Raw genomic sequence first — 23,610 nt, forward strand, 5'->3', positions numbered from 1 at the left:
GTAGGGGAACTGATCGCTGTAGTTTGGAGATCGGTTGTTATTCCAGGGGAACTCCAGGCCTCACCTGGAGGTTGGTGATCCTTAGCGTTGCCAGGTCCTTCTTCTCCTCCAGCAGGAGGCTGTAGCTTGAAAGTGTGCATGCACGCTCGTCCCTTCTGGTTTAGAACCGGAAGTGCCACCTCGCAAGGGGGCTTATACCTCTAAGTTTGAGTGGTAAAGCGGCCCTTTACCACTCAAACTAAGAGGTATAAGGCCCCTCGCAAGGCGGAACTTCCAGTTCTAAACTGGAAGTGACACGCACGGTATGCACGCGCGTGCGCGTTTGCCCGCCGACCCTCAGGTGGTCAGCGGGCAGAGGGGCAAATTGCCGGGGGTTTGCCCGCCACCAGCGGGCACCTGGCATCCTGTTAGTGCTGTCGGCCTAATTCTCACCATACCACTTCAGTAGAGGGGTGGGCTTGCATGGCTAAATGCTACACACAAAAATCCGTCCACGTAGATAACTAGTGTATTGGGGACGGGGGGGAAACCTGTGCAAAAAATGTGGGAGTTATGATTTACTATCGTGGCATCCTAAGTGTTGGTGCAGGTTATAAACTTCCATGTACAGAAGAAAACAAGTTACTCCAAGCCCTGACGGTTATGAAGAGCACTTAGAATACCCTTGATAAAGGCTGCAAATCTTGCACAAAGTTATGCATGAATGTCATTGGGACATAAGCACATAAAACTGTGGTCTGGACTGAAGCCAACATCCTCTTTCCTTGAGTCTTCAGACTGTTTAAAAAAAGGCAATGAAGGGTGTGAACCTCTCACCCTCATTAATCATCTTGAAGACCCAGGTCTGCAGCAAACAGCACAAAGCTTATTCTTCTGTCACTACTGATTATTCACTGTTTTTATCATCTAACAAGGCATAATTTGGAATTAAAACTTGGTTATGGCAGAAATTGCTGTAGGAAGGAAAAGCAAAGAACAGGATTGATGCGGGGGAAAGAACAAATGACAGGGTGCTAAAACCCTGAGATGAAACTGTTGGAAGAAGGCTTGTTTCCCCCCCACACACACACACAAGAGATCCAGTAATATTGAAATAATAAAAAGATACGTAACAGGGTTAACATCTGGATTTAAGTTCTAAGTTCTTTTCCAGGGTCCTGAAAGCTGTCCAGTCAGCCACAGTATGGGTCCGTACTTTTTCAGTAGCAGCTCCAGCACTGTAGAATGCCCTCCCAGGGGAGATGCAGGTGTCTGGTTTCTGCAGCAGTTGTAAAGCTTGTTGTTTTCAGGCAGGTACTTGGCAGTTAGTTTTAAAAGGAGGCATTCCCTAGAGGACAAGTTCTGTGGTTTGGATCTCCCCCTAGGCTGCCAGGTCCCCCCTCTCCCCTTCAGGAGGACATTGTGATGAAATTTGGAATTTGTGCGTATGCACACGCCGACGCACAAGCGTCCCTTCCAGTTTATAACCAGAAGTGCTGCCTCGCGAAGGGCCTTATACCTCTTAGTTTGAGTGGTAAAGCAGCCCTTTACCACTCAAACTAACCACTCAAACTAAGCAGCCCTTTACCACTCAAACTAAGAGGTATAAGGCCCCTCATGAGGTGGAACTTCCGGTCCTAAACCAGAAGTGACACGTGCGGTATGTACCTGCACGTTTGCCCGGCGGCGGGCAGAGGGGTAAATTGCCGGGAGTTTGCCCGCCACCAGCGGGCACCTGGCAACCCTATCTCCCCCCCCTTATTGTCCTGTTTTAAAAATTACTTCATTTATACCCCACTTTTCTCTCCCATGGAGATCCAAACTGGCTTACAACATTAGTTGTAGATATGGTTTTTGTAAGCTGCCTTGAGCCACTGTGATGAATAAGAAAGGCATCGTGGAAATATTTTGATATATAAAGTTAAAATTTGTCCAAGGGAATTGCTGTTCATTGCCAACAAAGTTTGCTGTAGCTTTGATCCACTACAACTTCTTATTTTTCATTATATCCTACCCATATACAGCAAACTAATAACAGACCCTATTTATTTTTAAATCCAGACCGAGCAGAACATAATATCTGTATTAAAATATCAAGCTGATTGCTCAGCTGCTGAAATGTGATTAAACTTAACCCCTTTGAAGGTTTGCTTAACAAGCAACAATTCACATATTTGATAAATATTTTTGTGTTTGCTCATCCTGAACATTCTACAACTTTATTATTCTCTGCCCCTGGTCACTTAAATATTCCACCAATCAGGAAAACACAATCCAAGACCTACCTTTGCAGTATTTATCTTTGTGCCTCGGGTTGCCACCTCCAGGTTGGGAAATACCTAGAGATTTTTGGGGCAGAGCCTGAGGAGGGTGGGGTTTGGGGAGGGGAGGGACTTCAATGCCATAGAGTCCAATTGCCAAAGCAGCCATTTTCTCCAGGGGAACTGATCTCTATCAGCTGGACATCAGTTGTAATAGCAGGACATCTCTTGCTGTTACCTGGAGGTTGGCAACCCTAGTTCTCCACAAAGATCTGTTCTGGAGAAAAATGGCAGCTTTGGAAGGAGGAGTTTATGGTATTACATCCCTGCTGAGTTCCCTTCCTCTCCAAACTCTGCCCTCCCTGGGCACCACCCCCAAATCTCCAGGAATGTGCCAAGCCACAGCTGGCAAGTCTACAACAGCACAAAAATACTGGCTGCTGAACTTGCGGAGTACTTTCTGTTTGTCGGATTCCTCTTTGGAAAATGAGGCCAAACAGGGCTACTGAGTAACCAAAGTATTTTGGTTCCATGCTGAAGTGATCTGTTTTCTCGGAGCACAACAGCACACACAATCGGAGCTTGCTGGATTTTAATTACGAGGAAGGAGTGGTAGAATGTTTTAGTTCCATCGTCAACATTTTCTAGCCGTAAGGGATGTACGGTTTATTCTTCTGCACAGGGAAATTGTATACATAGTTTTCATTAGCATGAATGGAAGTCGCTTTGCCTGCATAATCCTATTGTGGGTTGATTAGAGAAGGAGGCCCTGTTCTACCCTGGAGTCCATCTTAAATAGAAATAAACATCATTTCATTGTATATTTTTGCTGAGGCCCATATCCTGGTTGGGTTAACTAGTGTCATAAAGAGAATTCTCTTGATTCCTCCTTACCCAATTTTGCTCTGAAATCCAACAATCCATTGTTTTTCCTCATTTCACAAGTCTGCGTCTGATCAATTTGATGAGAGCTGAGGCAGGAAAGGAGGTTCTGCAAAGTTTCATAATTTTACTCTGTAGGGTCTCAGAGGCAGGCAACGTCTTCCCAACCTTGCTATCCTCCTGCTAAAGCATCACCCTGTGATGTGTGACATAAAACAATTGCATGGGCTGGTTACAAAAGTGTGTATGGATTTCTCTACAAAGAGAAATGAAATAGAAATACCTCTCTTCAAAGAGAATAAGAGAAATCAATAGGTATATTTTAAAAAGCAAATTGGGGGGATCCCCTCCCCATAACAATGCTAGTGTTAACCTTATATGAAGAAGGCAGAAAGTAATTAATTTTAGAAAAAATGCCATATTTATTTGTTTATTTATTCGATTTCTTGCCCACCCTCCCCGGCTGAGGCCAGGCTCAGGGTGAGTCACATCAACCATCAGAATTTAAAATGATAAAACATTCCATTTAAAAACAGGCAACTCTCAAGATGGTGCTCCACTTTCTATCGACTTGACAGAGCAAACAAGCAGGCCACCCCCTCAGATGGATTCCAACATATAATATAAAAGGGGGGGATAGGGACACCAGCAGGTATGATATCCGCAGCTACTAGGGTTGCCAACCTCCAGGTACTAGCTGGAGATCTCCTGCTATTACAACTGATCTCCAGCAAATAGAGATCAGATCACCTGGAGAAAATGGCCACTGTGACAATTGGACTCTATGGCATTGAAGTCCCTCCCCTCCACAAACCCCGCCCTCCTCAGGCTACGCCCCAAAAACCTCCCGCCGGTGGTGAAGAGGGACCTGGCAACCATAGCAGCTACCCTCAACTATAGGCCTGGTGCAGCTACCCTCAACTATAGGAATAGCTGTCTTACAGGCTGGTGGAACTCTTTAAGGTCCCACAGGGCCCTGATGTCACAGGACAGAGCATTCCACTAGGCCGGGGCCGGGGCCAAGAAGGCCATGCTCTCGTCAAGGTCAGCCACACAGTATTAGGGCTGGGGACCACCAGTAGATTGTTATCAGCAGATCATAACTCTCTTTGAGGGGTATATTAGCCTATTTGTTGGCATTCATGTTTGGGGTACTTGCATATAAAGGCCAGCCCAAAGTCATCTCTGAGCAGATACCAACACCCTTTGACTGACACAACTTGGAATATGTGATCAGTCAGGAACTGCCCATAAACAAAAATGGCTGTTCTGAAACTGTAATTCTATGCCCAGCAAAAAGAAACCAGCTGGTTTCACCAGTGATGGTCAGACATTCTAACTCACAAGAATCCCATTTGGCTAGATCCAAATAACAGATTACTACCTAAAAATCTGATCCCAGCTCAACATTTATCAGATGCTTCGTAGCCATGTTGGTCTGCAGTAGAGCAGCTAGATTCGAGTCCAGTAGCACCTTAGAGACCAACAAGATTTACTCTGAGAATTTTACTTTACTTTATGAATTTTACTTAATTTGTAGATCCCCCCCTTGATTCTTGATTGTACACTATGAATTATGTTGCACATGGTTACACTTGATGAATGGAGATTTAGTCTTCAAGCCACGTAAACATTAAACCAGGGGTGTCGAACATAAGGTCCGTAGGCCAGATCCAACTCTTTGAGAGCCCTTATCCGGCTCACGAGCCAGCTGAGGCAGCCACCCCCCACACTCTTGATCTGGGCTGGCGATGCATGGCATGGCCTGGCCCGACCAAGCGACATTTATGTCATATCTTGCCTCCTAACAATTGAGTTCAACGCCCCTGCATTAAACCATTGTTGCTAATATATATTTTTCTGATAGGCTCAATGAAGAAGAAGAGTTGGTTTTTATAAGCCGACTTTCTCTGCCACTTATGGAAGACTCAAACCGGCTTACAATCACCTTCCCTTCCCCTCCCCACAAGAGACACCCTGTGAGGTAGGTGGGGCTGAGAGAGCTCTAACATAGCTGTAACTTGCCCAAGGTCACCCAGCTGGCTTCATGTGTAGGGGTGGGGAAACAAATCCAGTTCACCAGATTAGCCTCCATCGCTCATGTGGAGGAGTGGGGAATCAAACCTGGTTCTCCAGATCAGAGTCCACCACTCCAAACTACCACTCTTAACCACTACGCCATGTGGTTTTGAAGTTATGAAACAGCGTAGTCTTCAAGTTATGAAACCACTCCTCCTAATTTAATCAATGTGAGACACCATCTGCGATTAACCAGGTATAAAAAATGGTTGAAGAAGTGGGTTACAGGCTGCCATTACTCTCCTATTCCAAATGGAAATGAAATGGTAGGCAAGGTGTTTTTTTTAAATAGCAAAAGGTGGTAGTGTGCTTTAAAGTCCGTCAGAAACCTATTTAATGTTTTCTCAAAGACAATTTGAGAATGAAGTCTGACCATGCAAAATCACTGCCGTAAGTGACCTTTGTGGATTAACCTTTTTACTATTTTTAGCGGGGGAGGGTTTCAGAGCCACTGAACATCAGCATAACATTTGGGCAAGCTGTGCATTTAATACTGACTTTCCCCCACACACACAATTAATATTTATCAGTTTCAGTGGCAACCCTACCTAAAAGGTACAGGGTCTTTAAATATTTCATGAACAAAAGAGGCCGTTTTTTCTCTCTTTAAGACGGGAGGGTGGGTTTGAGCATTTGGTAAATAGTTGCTCTGCTTGGAATCTCCCATGCCAGACTTTTTTGTTTGGAAAAGGAAGGGGTCTGTCCCACTAAAAATGAGTTATAAGTCTTGTGTGAGAAGTGGTATCTGTGTGGTCATGTGACCTGTCCTGCTTACATTAACCTTTAAAACACTGAGGGCAGAGAAGGTATGATATACATCATAGCTGTGCCAGTCAAGTATCTGCAGGCAAGAATCAAGCATATGTGCTGGTAGAGTCATAACAAAACTAAGAAGACTGAGAACTTACATGTCTTGTGACAGAGCGAGACCTTTGTAACCTACTTTCAACATAATTCAAGTTACTGTTTAAAAAGATTACGATTAAGGACATAGTTGAAACTTAGCAAAATGTTAATGTTCCACATGGATGCATACCATTCCAGGGCGTTCTTGGGTCGATAAACTGAAATGTATGAAGGAAGGCATTTGTTCTAAAATTCAGTGCAAAATAATATTCCTGTATTTCTAATATGTGCTGTAAATTATAAAGTAGATGTATCAATGTAGAAACAAGTAGTTGTTTCATGTGAAGGAAGATCACTTTTTACATAGCTGCTTTGTAAAAACCATAACTTGGTTATGGACCCAATCAATCCCCTTCTCCTTTTTTATGGATCTGTGAGAGGAGGAAAAATGTATCCAACTGTATAGAATCCTGAGGCGTGCTAATGGTACCATCCTAACCAGGGTTTCACCCTTCTGAGTCCGTTGCCGTCATTGGGTTTAGTCTGATGTAACTCTGCTTAGGATGGTACAGTTAATCTCAGAAAATAGTTATGAGTATGTTTTTTTAAAGGAATAATGTTACTGTGGCTCCAGCTTTCCAGCATTTAGGAAAGATTGGGGATTCTGGAAGAAAAAATGGAGTTTCTCGGTAGCTTTAATTGGCTTCATATACAGATAAATGTGGTTTGGTTTTGTTGCTATGACTAGATTCAGTGCATTGTGGGATTTTGAGAAAGCATAAAACAGCATGGAGTAATATCAGCTGTACAAAATTGGTTTGAGGACATTTATCTGAAGATGGTGATGCTAGTTCAGAGATTCTTCTTGGTGATCGGATAGCTTTCTAATACTTTCCAATTGAAATTGGCTAGCTAAACCTAATGGGCAGCCCAATCCTCAGGGATGCCGTGGCAGAGATGGCCAGCAGCCAGCATAGGGTTGCCAGCTCCAGGTTCAGAAATACCTGGAGATTTGAAGGTGGAGCCTGGGTGAGTGGGGTTTAGGGAGGGAAGGGACCTCAGTAGGGTACAATGCCATTCAGTCCACTTTCCAAAGCAGCCATTTTCTCTAGGTGAAGTGGAATAAATGTTTCAAATAATTAATTACTTAGTAAGCTTTGTATGTAGTCTTGAGACCAGTTGTAATTCCAGGAGAGCTCCAGCCTTCACCTGGAGGTTGGCAACCCTATGCCAGCGCAGTAGTGGGACCACTGGTTGCCATTGTGAAGGGGGAAAAAACAACACACACACCCATCCGCAGGGCACAGAGCAAGCACACCCGAGCCCATAGTGACCCCAGCAACACCCCCCAATCAGTAGGGTTGACAACTTCCTGGTGGTGGCTGGAGATCTCCTGCTATTATAACTGATCTCCAGCCAATCGAGATCAGTTCACCTGGAGAAAAGGGCCGCTTTGGCAATTGGACTCTATGGCATTGAAGTCCCTCCCCTCCCCAAACCCCACCCTCTTTAGGCAGCACCCAAAAAACCTCCCGCTGGTGGCAGATAAGGACCTGGCAACCCTACCAATCAGGCAGCAACACCCGGTGACAACCCTCTGAGTGGCACACACTGGCACAAGGGTCTGACCGGCATTCCAAGTACTGACCACATGCATTGTCCTTGCTCCAAGCCATATACAGCCTTTCCCCAGGGGAAAAACACACAAACACAAGGGGAAAAATAGATGCCGGGCTTGAGCCCACAGACCCCACTTCCCAGATCAGCATCCTAACCACTGGGTCAGGAAGGCAGTTACAAAGGAGGCATGCCGTCAGACATTAGGTACCCACTGCAGCCCTGATGTCACCACCAGACATATGGGGCCAGGCAAAGAACATTGCAAAGAGAGACCTGTCTCAGTGAAGAGGTACCAGGATAGCATGGCTTAGAGCTCCTGGTTTGATTGATTAGTCAGATCATGAGAGGGAGGGCAGGAAGAGTTGCATTAGTGCTTGGTTCTCGTGGCCTTTTCTTACATGCCCAGGTAAATGCAGTTCACCACTTTGGGGTTAGGAAGCAATTTTCCTCCAGGCCAGATTGGCCAGGGATCCTGGAGGATTTTTTATGGGCATGGAGTAGGGGTCACTGGGTGTGTGGGGTGGGGGGAGTCAGTTGCGAATTTCCTGCTTTGTACAGGGAGTTGGACTAGATGACCCTGGTGGTCCTTTCCAACTCTGTGATTCCCATATCGGGAGAGGAGAGAGGCAAGTAAAAGTGTTCGAGCTGATGGTTTGCCCTGCAAGCCGCAAAAGGGGGGCAGGATGGCCCAACTGATGGGCAGTCCCAGAAAGCAATAATTTTGGCTGAGAAACTCCTTCCCTCTGTGCTGCTCCTCTGAGCCTTGTCAAAGGGGATGGGGACTGCACAGCAGTGGCCATGTCAGTTAGTTGCCACTATCTGTGACATGTCTGAAGACTGAGCAGCAACCCATAAAGGCTCCTAGGGAATTTACATGTCATCAATCTTTAAGGTGCACCTCTGAGGCCTGAGGGAACTGGGAGCCCAAATCTCACCTCCAGCTGGGAACCAGAAAGAGGCTTCAGCTGCCAGGCCCGTCCTCCCTCCTCCACTCCAGTACTCTCCTTAGCCACTCCAAGTAGGGTTGCCAGGTCCCTCTTTGCCACCAGCGGTAGGTTTTGGGGGCGGCGCCTGAGGAGGGCAGGGTTTGGGGAGGGGAGGGACTTCAATGCCATAGAGTCCCAATTGCCAAAGCGGCCATTTTCTCCAGGGGAACTGATCTCTATTGGCTGCAGATCAGGTGTAATAGCAGGAGATCTCCAGCTAGTACCTGGAGGTTGGCAACCCTAACTCCAAACCACATTTCTACAGCTGCTCATCAGTCCAGAACGGCAGCACAGCTCAGTTCAAGCCTCTCCCATAAAGAAATTTGAAAAATGCTTTTGAAGTTCACAAGTATTTCTGCCACCAATCCCTTCTGTGAATCTTTCTGCTATAAATATCTTCTCGTCCTTTTAATAATTTTGCACTTTATTCGTTTAAAAAAAAATCTTTAGCACCCTTTATTCTTTCTGCTTGTATTATTACAGGTGGTTCTGTGAAGGCAAAGAACTTAAAAATTCTCCTGATATTCAGATCTGTTGTGAAAACGGAGAACTCCAAAGATTAATTATATCAGAAGCCTTTGAGGACGACACGGGGCGCTATTGTTGTCTTGCCTCAAACTCTGTTGGATCTGACTCTACATCTGCAGAAGTGTTTGTTGAAGGTAAGGAGTCATGACAGCTAATGTGGCCACACACATTATATGCATTATGTACAGATTCCAAGAGATCTATAGAAATAGCCCTAACTTGTAAAGGGATGCAAGTTGCAGAGGGATGTTTGTAGCTGAACTTCTCTTGCCTCCATGGCTTACTTGGACAATGGGATGAAAGGTGGTCACTATGGTTCTGTAGGGCTCAAATTGGAGAGCCAGCATTGTGTAGTGGTTAAGAGCAGTGGTTTGGAGCGGTGGACTCTCAACTGGAGAACAGGGTTTGATTCCCCACTCCTCCACATGAGTGGCGGATGCTAATCTGGTGAACTGGATTTGTTTTCCCCACTCCTATACATGAAGCCAGTTGGGTGACCTTGGGCTAGTCACAGCTCTCTTAGAGCTCTCTCAGCCTCACCTACCTCACAGGGTGTCTGTTGTGGGGAGGGGAAGGGAAGGTGATTGTAAGCTGGTTTGATTCTTCCTTAAGTGGTAGAGAAAACTGGCATATAAAAACCAACTCTTCGTCTTCTTGTCTAATATTTGGCATGAAACCTATAAAATTATGGTATCTGGGTGCAGAACTAGATTTCAGAACCATTGAAAACAATGACTCTGCAAAACCCTTTCAACAAGTGAATGTTTGTGCTGCATACATAATTGTAAAGTGATGGAAGAGCTTATTTTTCTTTAACTTAAAGTCTTGTACTAAAGTGTAGCTGATGACCATGATGACATGAGTTGTTTGTGTTTGTCTGCTTCCAGGTGCCAGTTCGTCTGATTCTGACACTGAAATTTTCAAATCGAACTCGGGAGCCATGCCACAGTAAGTTTATATAGCGCAGCTCTTAGTTACATACCGTGTTTCTAGGGCAGTCTGGAGGGATTATTGCAAAGTGGTTCCGCTTCACCTCTTCTTCGTACAGTCACTGCATAAGAAGAAGGAAAAACAAGCCAGTGTTAATTAATGATCGGGCCATGTTAAAATATTGCATTGAACCTTGGACATGGGGAAACAGAGGTGGATTTTCATTCAGAGTCTCCATTTGGATAGCTAGTTAAAAAGTCTGCAGTGGCTGACTCTTTGAAGTAAATTTGATTTGCAGACACAGTCAGGAAGCTTTTCTGTATTGTGTTATCTATTTCAGTTAATGTCACTTAGTTCTACATAACATAAAGCATTCTGGTGTCAGTTGTACCTGAAATTCTGCTTATCTGAAAGCCCAGGCATGTAGCATTTCAAACTAAATGTGTGTGAACTTTTAATGAAACTTCGTTTGTGCCTCTTCTTACCTGTATCTTTGCTTTGCTTCTGTTTTGTGATCTGTATGGGGAATTTTTCACGGAGATTTGCTGCTGTTTCGACACTGATTTGCGTCGGAGTCAAATTTTGGTTATTCACTGCAGATCCGGCTTTTCCCTGATAGAGGTATAAAAGTCGCGTTATGTCAGCGGCAAACCAAACTACTTCTGAGCCGTACTTTCCAGTAGAAGCGTGTTTTGTTGCTCGGATGCCCATGAAAAAATGTTTGCTTCGGTTCTGCTGTCCCTCCCCGTGAGTCTCCTTTCTCCTCCCCCAAGAACGGTGATTGGCTGGGGGAGTTTCACGCTCGGACAAGAATACCGCCCCTTTTGCTGCCTGCCTGCCTGCCTAGAGTCCTGGCACTTCTCTCCCTCTGTCCCGGAGGCTAGCGGGCGGGCAGGTGGCACGCCTTCCCCGCCCCTCGCCCGGGATGGGCCTTGGAGCTGGGCCCACACCTCCAAGCCCAGGGGGACGTCAGACGGATGTGCTCCTTGCGTGCTGGGGGTGGTGGTGGTGGCAGCTCGGTCTAGGGCAGCTGGACCCATGGGGGGATGTTCAAGGGAAGGGGCTGTTGGCCCCTCTACCCCAGCAGGGAGGGGGATTTTTGAGAAATCGGATGGAAAAAATGTGCATCCTGAGAGCGGAAAACCCAAGGCAAAACTCCCTCCCATCACTCTTCTGAAGAGGGGCGGCCAGCCTGCTCTGGCTCCTCTCTCTCGATGCACTGTGGCCGGATCATGGCCGGCACGCAAGCCAGGGGCCTTCTTTCCTCTTCCCTTCCCCTGCCATGTCCCTCTACCCCAGCGGGGAGGGGGGATTTTTGAGAATTCGGATGGGAAAAATGTGCATCCTGAGAGCGGAAAACCCAAGGCAAAACTCCCATCACTCTTCTGAAGAGGGGCGGCCAGCCTGCTCTTATCTCCTTCCTCTCTCTCGGTGCACTGTGGCCGGATCATGGTCGGCGCGCAAGCCAGGGGCCTTCTTTCCTCTCCCCACCCCCCCGCCATTCCCACTTTCAGCTAAACACTTCTCTGGGCACATGGATGCAATTCCTGCCCCCCCCAATCCTGTCTATCATTAAAGGGCAATGGGTTCCACACCTATAGAAAATAGAGGGAAGCTTTGAGGAAAGCTCTGCCTTGCCCCCCCCCCCAATTTGGAATCTGACTGTTCCAAAAGCAGAACAGAGCGAGGGTGAAAGAAAAATGGAGGAGACCAGAGGGACTGGTGCTTGTTTTTTGTGCTGGGGCTGGTGAACCGCACGAGGTAATCTGCTGGGCGGAGTTGGGACAGAGCTGGGGGCAGGCATAAACAATGAGCCTGTTGGAAGGGGAGGCCTCCTGCAAAAGGGACAGACCAAACCGTTGTCAAATACAGCGTGCTTTGTTCCCATGAAAAACCAAAACTACATCGAGATTGACAGGGATAAATTGCGGCCATGAAAAAAATATTTAAATCGTGTGTTTTTTTAGTCCGTGGCAAAACAGAAGCAAAATCTACCGTGAAAAATGCCCCTATGTCTTTGAAAATGAATTATTCCAATCTGTGAAGGTAGGCCTCTAGAAGAAAATCAGTAGCATATCTTTGTAAGGATATTTTAATTTTATTTGTAATAGGTGTTTGTTTTGCAAGTAAAAACTACAAAATTTTTGAAAGCGAGAGCAAGTAGATTTAAAACTTCAGTTCATAGATCTGCTGCCATGTGAGAGTGACCAATGGAAGGCCTTCTGTTTCCGCTGCCCAACAGCTGTCTTCTTTGTGCCGCTGACTCCAGACAATGGAGGGGAAGGGAAGTAATGCCCTTCTGGACAGGTTAAATCCCCTGCTTCCTGAATGGCCGTCCAACAGCCTCTCAATTTATCCCAATAAATTGTCCCAAGGATAAAATTATATGATATGGTATGTAGCAGCAGCTGGAAGCCTTGGAGTACCCTAAAGAGTACCAGTTATTGTTATGGCCATGAATAAGGGCTAATATAACACGCACACACATATGCCATGGATGTTTAAGGAAGTTGGCATCAGAAGATTATAAGCCACAACACCTTTTGTTGCTGGTAGGACCCCTCACATATTGATCACAGCTGTCCTTGGCTTAGCGAATGGATTCTCTTATCTTTAGTTAGGAATGTAGTTTCTGTTTCCCGCTCATAAACACAAAGTGCTTTCTAAGAACGCCTTTGGGCAACATTATAGGCTATGCTAATTAATGTATTCAGGCGTCTAATTATGTATTGGCTTTTTTGTCTTTATGATGTAATGTGCCTGCCCCGATACTAAAGCATAAAGGATCCTTCCTTTCCTTTGTTCTCTCATGGTGACTCTCCACTCTTGTATTGGTGGTAGCCCACCTGGCTCATTATTTAGCTAAATAAAGAACTGCTGCTTAATTTCTAACCTCCTCCTAATTGTCTGTTTATTGGACTCTACAGACAATTAGGCACTTCATTTTGGCGCCCAACGTGAGGCACAAAGCTGATAGGCTACCCCCAAAATCAAACACCCAACCTAGTTAGGAGGGGATTCGCTTTTAGAGTCCCCAAGCCTTTGGCAGGTGGGCGCGGGAAAAATCGCCCCAGGGAAGCCCGACATCTCTGTCGCTCCCCGGGGGGCGGAGGACCCCGAAAAAGCCCAGCCCAAACTCTTGCCGAAGGAGGTTAGCCGCGCTGTGAGGAGAAGGAGGAGAGGCTTGGATCGTGCTCTGGTGTGAGTATTGAGTCAAATAAAACAGCGAGCTCTCCCTCTCTTCGTGTGTGTGTATGTGTGGAGGTGGCTTGACTGTTGAGACATAGAATTGACTATGAAGCGAGTGTGGAGTCCCGATTCGTGTCATTATCCCTTTCCAATAGACAACTCTGAGGCAACAGAAATGTGGAGAAAAATCGGTAGATGGGATGTTGGCACTCCATTGTGCTGGAGATGTGCATTTGTCTTGTCCACCAAGCTGCATTCTTTCACAGTAAGGCCATTTATGCAGGGTCAATTTTGATGCTCGCTCAAAGCTCTTTTAAAAAATGCGACCTTTAAAATGCCTATTCACGGTCCCTATGCAAAATGAGAAATTAAAAAAAAAAACCACTCGCCTGCTCCTTTGTTCCTTCCATTAGCCAACCGCCATTTGCAAAGCTAAAGCGCGGCTGTCATTTTGCATGCTTCCTTGAGCAGATTCTTCGCAGCGAGGGTGGAGCAAACACAAACGGTTGCATTAAAGGGGCTCTTAAGAAATGTGAAGCAGGTATGTGCCGGCTTCCAGTCACTTCCTGAATGACAGTTCAGTGAGAAAAACTCAAAAAAAATATGCGAGGCATTTCAGCCTGGAACGCACTGCTAATTACCAAACATAAATGGCCTAAGACTACTTGCTAACAGGAGTGTATGCTAACCTACCTTCTCTTCCCCCCACACACACACCAGGGAGAGGGAACTAAAATGAAACATAACTATCAATATGACCAATTCAGATCATGCCAGCCATAGGAAAAACTTTGTCAAAAGCCACATGTGAAGTTCAGCAGCTCATATACACCAGCAAGTTGCCTTTAATGAGAGTCAGCAGTGGTATGCCAGAAAGTCAGTCCCTGTGCACACCAGCACCATGTTGGTGGATGCACACAATTGCATTGCTAAATGAAGACAGGACTGGAAGCTATCAGTGGACAATATTGCTTCTGTGACTGCCATGGGCTACCATGGTCATAAGAACTGTCCCTATAGGAGGGAGGCAATCATAGGAACATTGTCTGACTTTTCTCTTCTTTATGCAGGGCCCAGAAGAAAAGTACTTCTGTTTCTTTAACAATAGGATCTTCTGCTCCAAAGGCTGGGATCACTACAGCAGTAATCCAACCTATCTCGGTGCCTAATCAGCAAGTATGCAGATGTCACATTTTAATTTAGTAATTTAATGTAATAATTCTTGGTAATTCATTACCGCACAGGCATTTGTAAACAAATAAAATCACCTCCAATGGTTGCAGCTTGAATTCCTTGTTAGATGCAGTTGCTCCATGAAGTCTTCCCTAGAAAACAAAACCCTTATTTTGTGGGATGTGCAAGTTCCTTGCGCCGGAGGAAAGCGTTACCATCAGTGAACCACATCTGTGAGATTCAGATCTACATCTGACCAAACTGACCAGCTTTTGTGCAGATATTTTGTATATTTATTTCAATCCTTTAGACCCAATAACTTGGCTCTCTACAAGTCTTTAAAATTAAAAATACAATAAACAGAAAAGGTGCACAATAGAAAATATATGAGAGTTTAAGCCTTAAAAGGCGTATTGTTTTGGTATTGCGTGTGTAAATGGGCTAGACTATTTTTGCAAGCAGTATATTATTACAAACGATACCCCTGTGTCCTGCAAATATTTTCGTCTTTCTCTTTTTTAGGTCCAGAGTCCTACTTCATATCTCTACAGATTAGATGGATCTAAACCCAGTCATGCTGCGCCTATTTTTACAAAGGTCTGGTTTCTCCACTGAGATTCTCATTGAATGGTTACAGGATCTAACAGCAAAAACATTTTTAGTGCATGGATCACATAAAGGTCACAAATTAATGTTGTTCCGTTTTTGTATTGATATTTTAAGAAAAGCGCCTTTTCTGAAGTGAACATTTTCTATTTCTTGTACAGTAAGAGATAGAGTTTATATATTTTAATGAAATTCTGTTTACTAATTAATCTTATGTTCATAGTTATAAAATCCTCAGCATATGGATAACAGTGAAGCTGTATCCTCATGGTCATCTTAAATGTACATTATACCTGGAAGGTCTCCTGAACAAGTCCCAGTGAAATAAATTCTCTGCTCTTGTTCACTTCCAGGTGAATTGTCAGTGTCTCGTGGTGGTTTTAATTGTGCAGGTAACATGATCACCCCACTATGACTTCATCCCTATGATAGTATATGAACAGCCAGAAGACAACCATCCTATAGATAAGCCTGGACGGCCCAGGCTAGCCTGATCTCATCAGATCTCAGAAGCTAAGCAGGGTCAACCCTGGTTAGTATTTGGATGGGAGACCCCCAAGGAATACCAGGGTTGCTGTGCAGAGGAAGGCACTGGCAAACCACCTCTGTTAGTCTCTTGCCATGAAAACCCCCCAAAAGGGGTCGCCATAAGTCGGCTGCGATTTGACGGCACTTTACACACACACATAGATAAGAAAGGAAATTTTTATGTAAATAGCACTGTTCTAGTTTAGATTTCCTCTGTGTTGCCATTAAATAAAGCCATAGTGAAAAACAGAATAACACTTGATAAAATGCTGATAGCAGGTTTTGCTGTCCAAATAAAATGCATTTATTGAACTTCCAGGAGCTGCAAAATGCAACTGCAACTGAAGGACAAGTAGTTGTGTTTGAGTGCAGAGTGAGGGGACCACCCCCCTTGCAGGTCAGTTGGTTTCGGCAAGGCGTTGAAATTCAGGATTCCCCAGACTTCAGAGTTCTTCAAAAAAGTAAGTGGCAGAATATTTCCTGTTTCAAATAGCCACGAAGCACGAGAAACCGCAGGAATATATCATTCAGTATTGTTTTGTTGCATGTGATTATTTCATTTATTTAAAAAAAAAATAGAGCACTATTCTTAATTTTACCCGCCTATAACTTTAGTATCAAAAGCTGCATTCAAATGTCAAAACAAACCACAGATAGTTTGTAATAAACTCTGCTTAGTCTCTCAGATATGAGCAACCAGTCCTGGCTGCTTCCACAGTTAGATCCTCCTTCCCTAGTAGGAGGCCTTCACGGTATTTGGAAATATCCTCACAATGTCATGACTCATCTGCCCTCCCCCGCACACGCACACACACATTCAAAAATAAACCTCCTTTGATCAAGCTCAAAAGAAAACTACAGGCTGGCTACAGGTCCATCTGGACGTCCCACCCAGAGCCACTATGGGAAACGGCAGAGTTTAGCTGCACCTTCAGAGAAGAAGAACTTAAGTTCTGCATCTTCCTCTACCTTCAGCTGTATAAGGGTTTTTTTTTCCATTACCAACTGAGCCACACTGTAGTTTTATACTGCAACTCAAGGGGAAAGGGAGTGCTGAAATCCCTGTCCTATCTGAGCAAATGGGATGGAGAAAAGGGGCAGGAACAGTGGAGTGAGGGTTGGTGCCTGTGTTATGTGAACATCATTCCCCACCCTACTTGTTGCTGCCATGGAGGGAGGGTGTCACATTTTTAAACCTTTATGTGGAAAGCATTCCCGGTTTGTGCATAAATCCCAGTTTGCCTGTTTTCTTGTCTCTTCTCCACACACGGAAAGAAAGAACATCTCTATGCACAGGTGACTGTAAGGGAGGGTACTCAATAAACCGTGGTTTGTGGAGTCAGATTTCCCAACATACCACAATTAGTACAAACCAGGGTTGCCAGCCTTCAAGTTGCCAGCAATCCCTAGGAGACTGGCAGGGTCAAGACTTACCCTATTGCTGATCTTCTGATGCTGCAATGTCATTTTTGGCTATGTAGCTAGAAGTGATGTCACCACAATGGGGGATGCTCTAGGATTCACGCAAACTCTATCGTAAAAACTCACAGGGTTTTGGATGAATCCTAGAACATCCCACAATGTGGTGATGTCACTTCTGGCTATGTAGCCAGAAGTGACATTGCTACATTGGAAGACAGCCAATTGCTCCCCCATTTCCCCCCCCCCAAAAAAAACCTCTTGAGTGCCCTGGGGAACAGGGGACTGTGGGTAGGCAAATGGCAACCCTAATACAAACAGTAGCTAATAAACCAGCAATAAAAACTTTCTGGGAAACTTGGTTTAGGGCCAACCAATAAGCTGAGGTTTCCTGGATCACCTGTGTTCAGAAAGCCCAACTAACTGGAGTTTGCTCAAACCCTGGCATATTGTGTTGTCTGAGTGCAGCCTAATACTGCTACGTTAAGACATACTCTTGTTGAGAGTAACTAGTTTCTGACACATCTTGTTCTTTTCCCCCTTTCTTCTCCCTCCCCTGCTCCCTATTTGGATGATGTGATAAGCAGAGCCTCGATCTGCAGCTGAACCTGGTAAGCATCATATGAAAGAACAATCTTTTTGTTCATTCGCCCTTTGTGTTTGTACTGAAGCTAAACAGTGTAATGTTTCTGCAGCGAAATGGTAATATGAAACCCCCTCCAAGGCAGTCTATTCTTTATTACCAACTTCAGATCCTGCTGTCCTGCACTTTACATCAGTTCCTTTATTAGCAGAACAGCAAATTCCATCCAGGCCAGTGTGAGGAGCCCCCCCCCCCCCGGTAAACCTTTTAAGCTCTCATTCTCTGAAATGGAGTATTGCAAGCTAATGAGGACAGACTGTATCCACAGTTTCCATCACTGAAACTCTACTGGCATGTTTTGGATAGTACCAGACCACTAAATGCTAAATTTCCACTTCTCAAATATGCATGATGTTAAATATAAGCAATGCTAAATTTCCACTTCTCAAATATGCATGATGTTAAATACAAGCAGAACTATCTTAAAATAAACAACCATTCCCAGTTCGGTGTTATTTTTCCAATATATTCATAGGGTGAGACATCCAGAATTAAGTGGGGATGGGGCTGATTCTGCTTATGTTTTCTTCTTGTTTTTGTTAAGACCATCCTGCAATTGTATGATTGAATTTTCTAGATATTCAGTTGTCGTAATCTGAGGAATGGTTCCCTTGTCTTAGGCTACTTCTGTGCTTCCAGCTCAGTGGACAGCCTAGCCAATTCCCGCATAGTTCATAGCAATTGTTCATTTCCCCTATCATCTACCCCTGGACAACTTCCTTAACAGTTTTGCAGTGCAGGCATTAATAGCGATGGTCCAAGGTCACACCAGCATGCTGGAAGCACTGTTTCTTCTCTACTCCCCTCCAGATCAAGAGTTGGATTCCCACCCAGTATTGACAAACTGTAGTGAGGCTTTGGTGGTCAGATGGTGGGATGTTGTCAGGGAAGGATTGGAGTGTTTGACTCGTTTAAAAGCGTGGAGTAGATAGCCGAGCTTCAAAAACCCAGAACTGATCAGCAAAGCAGAGTTTGAGAAGAGCAATAGTACAGTAAAGCGGTATATTCTCCAGTTTTTTCTCCAGATGTGCTTAGCAGGTGGGAGACAAACGCGAAGAAAATGGATGTTTTAAATAAAACCTGTGTTTAAGCCCAGAATAGCTGTCTAGTGTCTATATAGTCTGCAGAGAGGGTGACAGCAGATGTGAAATAACTCTAGCAATTCTAAGGATAGCATAGTCACTGTGATGCAACTGTATCATTTGCTGCCCAATGTTAATAAGGAAATTGAGGGCAGAGTTACCATCAGGCTCAGGGTATGAGATGGGTAAAACTGTCTCAACTCCCCGAGCCTAACCTTCGAATAAGGGTGTTGAAAAGTTTTATGAAGCCATTAAAATGCAGAAGCTTGGTGGAGTTACACTTCAAATAATTTGATTATCTGTCTCTGTCCCTTCCTAAAAATATGTACTTCCCAGGGTACTTTTTAAAAAATGTTACCGGTGTAATAAATACAACAGGGAAGCAAAGAGGAACGCTTTTATCTCTTCACCCGCTAATCCTTGACAGTCAGCAAAAACATTCTCAGATGGCCATTCACTACACGCTTACAGGTCAGAGCTGGCTGGCTGATGAGAAGAGAAAAATAGCTGTTCTCTCTGGATTCAGGCACCTGAACAATTACGAAACAGGTTTTTCTTGTCACTGCTAAGTTGTATCTGCCTAATGTGTTTTACACTCCTCTTTCTGTCTAGACGGAAATCAGCCTGCATCACTAATCTCTTCAGACTGTTTTGAGAATTAATAGCCAGTCGAATTACTTAAGGCCAACATCACAGTTTGTCAAATTACCTGCTCAGTACTACGTTATTTTGACATTTTGACTTTATGCTGATTGACTCCTTCAAAGAACAGCCTGTTTAGGAAGGAGGAAAGAAACCTGTAGAATCATTTGCCAGCTGTTGATGCTTTGGCCATTACTCAGCTGTCTGGAAGCAGCCACAAAGTATATTGAATTTCTTTAAAACAATCATCTTCTGGTATGTAAAAATACTATAGCCAGGATTTTCTTGGAGGGGGGATGTTTGATTCAGGTTGGTCTCATTGGAAAGACACAGACACCCCTTTGAAATGTTATCAGTCTTACAGAGCAATCCTGAACAGAGTTACACCCTGGATTTAAGACGGCGTAACTCCCTTTAGGATTGCACTGTTAATGGAACATCATAGAACTTGTTTAGTTATTCTTATTCAAGCTGGGTTCTAGTCCGTCAGCTGTACAAAAGAGCCCTGAGCCAAAGAGAATCATGCCTCGGTTCCAAAGACTTTTCTTTAAAGTGCCAGTAATCTGAGGCCTTTTCCTCACATTACTTTCTGGCATGGGAATCACTGGAGTGCAACTCCTTCTTTCAGTGTGAAGGTAACATCAGAAGCTGCCAAGCACCTGGGAGCAGCTCCAGCACTTCCCCATGTCAGCACTCGCCTAGCTTCTTGGAAAGCAGGTATTAGTGGGGGGGGGAAGGGGAGGAGGAGTCCATATTATAGACTCCTCCTGCATGGCCTGGCATTCTGACGCAATGTTCACATGGCAGGAGGGAGCCATGCCAGAGGGGCTCAGATGTGGCAAAGCTAGTGCAAGGGGACTACAGATGGAAGTGTAACCTTTGGATGCCTGTGTATGCAGAGAGTAGGCCTAGTCCCAGAACAATATACGCAAACGTCAGAGCATGGAAGTCTTATCACAGAACTCTGGGAAAGGAATTGTACCAACTCTTTACAGTTCAAAAAGCAACAGGACCTAGAGGCCAGCGGCAAATCGGTTCCATTGCTTCACTGAATAGAACTTCGAGGAAAGCAAAAAACATAACAAAAACCCAAATAATATTAGAGTGTAGGGTTGCCAATCTCCAGGTACTAGCTGGAGATCTCCTCTATTACAACTGATCTCCAGCTGATAGAGATCAGTTGCCCTGGAGAAAATGGCTGCTTTGGCAATTGGACTCTATGGCATTGAAGTCCCTCCCCAAACCCCACCTGCCGGTGGTGGAGAGTGACCTGGCAACCCTATTAGAATGGTTAGGGGAAATAATCCTCTATCACTGTATCATTCTGGTTTTGCTATACTTTTCTCTTTCCTGTCTTCTTCTGCAGCACCAATATATTTACAGTATGTTGAACTCAATGGGGAATGGTTACTTTTGGCCCTTAGCTTCTCTAGATTCCTTTAGGAAGGAGAACAATTCAATAGATGGATGAAGCGGAAGAACAAGTTATTTTTTGCCAGATAAGGAAACTGAAGTACCAAATCTAGCTTGGAGAGCTGATCCAACATTTAAGTAGAAAGGGAAAGCAGAGTAGGAAATAGGAGGCTACAGAATAAGTTTGGGAATACCTATAGTAAATCCTTGAAGCAACAAACTTTTTCTTCCCTGATAGACAGAAATATTTACAATTACTTTGTGTTTATGTTAGGTGGCGCTGCCAGCAAGTTGACAATTCTTTGCTGAGATCTTACAGAAACAACTAATTCTTGCTTTCAGTCTAGCAATTTACCAGTTCAGCTCCATGATAAAATAACCTTTCTTTGTCCCCCTTCCTTTTAAACTACCATTAAGTCATCTTTAAAAATTAGTAATAAATTTGTATATGTATCTTGTTTCTAATGCAATGTAATGCAATGTACAACCCATGTTGTATCCAGCACTCTAGGTTGTTCGGTATATTTGCAGTTGTACAACCAACCTGAACCCAAGGCTTGTTCCTATCATTGACTCGACATGTGGTAGCCGTTGTTTTTATCCGGATCAGCCTGTGTGGAGCCAAGTATATGTAAATGGCTGATGCACACTGAATTCAGGGTAGATTAACTTTTGCTGTGCTGTTGTGATGTTAAAAAAAGGCACAGAAGAGGGCAACCAGAATTATTAAGGGGCCTATGAGGAAAGGCTAAAGACTCCAGGACTTTTCAGTTCAGAAAAAGACAGCTGAGGAGGGACATCGCAGAGGTGGATAAATTAAGCATGGGGTGAAAAAAGTGGCTAGAGATAACTTTTTCTCTCTCTCCCATAATACGAGCATTTGGGGGCACCCAAAAAAGTGGCTAGAGTGAACTTTTTCACCCTCTCCCATAATACAAGCATTTGGGGGGACCCAATGAAGCTATTGGTCCATAGATTTAGGACAGACAAAAAGAACTACTTCTTTACTCAACAAGTAATTAAATTGTGGGATTCACTGTGAGTGGATGAACTGATGGTCATGGACATAGATGACTTTAAAAGGGGGGTTCGAGGTTCATGGACAATAGGTCCATCAACAGCTACTAGCCACAGTCCCTGAAGGAAGCCTCCATCTACAGAGGCAGCAAACCTCTGAATACTAGTGCTGGGAGACAATAAGGGCCTTGGCCTCTGTGCCTTGTTGGCCCTTCAGGGTAATTGGTTGGCTGCTGTGGCAAAAACGTTGCTGGATTGGATGGACCACTGGTCTGATCCAGCAGGGCTCCTATTTTCTCAAGAGCCAGTCCAGGCTGAGCAAGTGGTGGCAGCATGCTGAAGACTGGCCGTTCTTCAGTTTGATGCAGCCTTGGGTGACGTAATCCAATAGCCAGTGCAGGCAGCTACAAAGGCAAGGGAATTCCAAGGGCTCAAGGTTGGTTGGGCAAATTTTCAAGGGGAAAAATATTTTTCCCTCCCTTGCTCAGCTTAAACCATTAGGGTAAACTTTCTGAAGTGCAGGTGAGTGAAAGGAAAATGGAGTGTAACAGCCCATTCCTGAGAAATGGGCTGAAAGTCCTTTGGAGGTGGCGTGACCCTGCCACCAGCGTAAGTGCTCTCTTATTCCGTGATAAGAGGAACCTATGCTGGTGGGGGGGCACACTGCTCCCCCGCCGCCGGAGTCTCTCCGGGACCTATATCCTGGAAGAGAAATGTGGCACCAGCGTGGGAGGGGCTTTCCTGGAGGGTGGAGCTGACGTCAGCTTCCTAAGCCCCTCCAGCCTGGGAATGCCCCTTTCACCAATAGCGTTGCTGTGCCAGGTTTTCAATGGGGGGAAATGCTTTTAAAAGGCATTTTAAAAGGCTTTTTTAGCCTTTCAGCAGCCAGAAAACCACTTTGGAGGCAGCTCGGTGGCGCCTCGACTACACTGTCCCCGGCCGTCGCAAAGCTCAGGAATGAGCTGCCAGTATCCATTCACTTGAGTGAAGCATTGGAAAGGGCAGGCGGCAATCTTAATTTTCATCCAAACCAGCAAAATAGTTAAGCTGGCCCTCAGTGCAGCTGGAAGGCTGCATGTGCTAGCTCAAGAGTGACAGCTTCCATGAAGAGATAGTTAGAATAGGACCTTGGAGGTCAGTGAGCTTTTGAAAAATATATTTTAAAATCCTGATTAAGAAGCAAAGGCGCAAGCAGAAATACAGTCTGCTTCCTGTAAAAGGAATTGATTGCAGAGTTAGGAAATACCGGATTTTTTTGTCTGCAAAAGTTTCTACCATTTAGTTCTGCTAATTAGTAAGTGAAAATGTATTATTTGAAGCTAGCAATGTCATTGCCCAGTGGACCTGAAATCTTAGTGTGGCTTAGGACATTATACAACAGCAGAAATGAAGGATGTGCAAATGCCTAGGGCCGTGTTGGCGAACCTATGGCACGGGTGCCACTTCCGGCACGCGTAGCCCTTTCTGCCGGCACGCACTGTTCCTCCAAGCCGCTGGCCTTTCCGGCTCTGCCCCACCCCGGATGGGGGAGGCTGTAGCCCAGGGGGGGGGGGAACCTCCGACATCATTGGCAGTGGCCCCGGACTCTCCCACAGAAGCTGCCGCCATTGCCGCCGCTGGAGCGTGCGCGGCCAGCCAGGCGGGTGGGAGAGCGGGGAACAGAAGCCGAGCGCTCACACTCGGCATGGCCGGCGGCTTCTCCGGCGCCCTCTGGGCCTGTGCGGGCGGAGGGGCATGGCTGGTCGGTGGGTGCGAAGGAGGAGCCCTCTGCCCCACCCTGCTCGCCT

At 45.1% G+C, this 23,610-nt stretch overlaps 1 protein-coding gene across 1 annotated transcript in view; it reads left to right on the forward strand.

Moving 5' to 3' along the window:
• The window catches only part of LOC130482351 (palladin-like), a gene marked incomplete at its 5' end in the record, with an annotated part of 116,382 nt that overhangs the window by 78,799 nt on the left and 13,973 nt on the right, over positions 1–23,610 (forward strand). Inside the window, 6 exons of the mRNA XM_056855061.1 lie at positions 9,137–9,315; positions 10,069–10,129; positions 14,371–14,476; positions 14,996–15,070; positions 15,927–16,068; positions 17,614–17,637. Of these exons, the coding sequence (XP_056711039.1) occupies positions 9,137–9,315; positions 10,069–10,129; positions 14,371–14,476; positions 14,996–15,070; positions 15,927–16,068; positions 17,614–17,637 (587 nt within the window). The remainder of the gene's footprint in view (positions 1–9,136; positions 9,316–10,068; positions 10,130–14,370; positions 14,477–14,995; positions 15,071–15,926; positions 16,069–17,613; positions 17,638–23,610) is intronic.

The sequence above is a fragment of the Euleptes europaea genome, chromosome 9 (genome assembly GCF_029931775.1).
Source record: "Euleptes europaea isolate rEulEur1 chromosome 9, rEulEur1.hap1, whole genome shotgun sequence".
In the NCBI taxonomy this organism is placed as follows: domain Eukaryota; kingdom Metazoa; phylum Chordata; class Lepidosauria; order Squamata; family Sphaerodactylidae; genus Euleptes; species Euleptes europaea.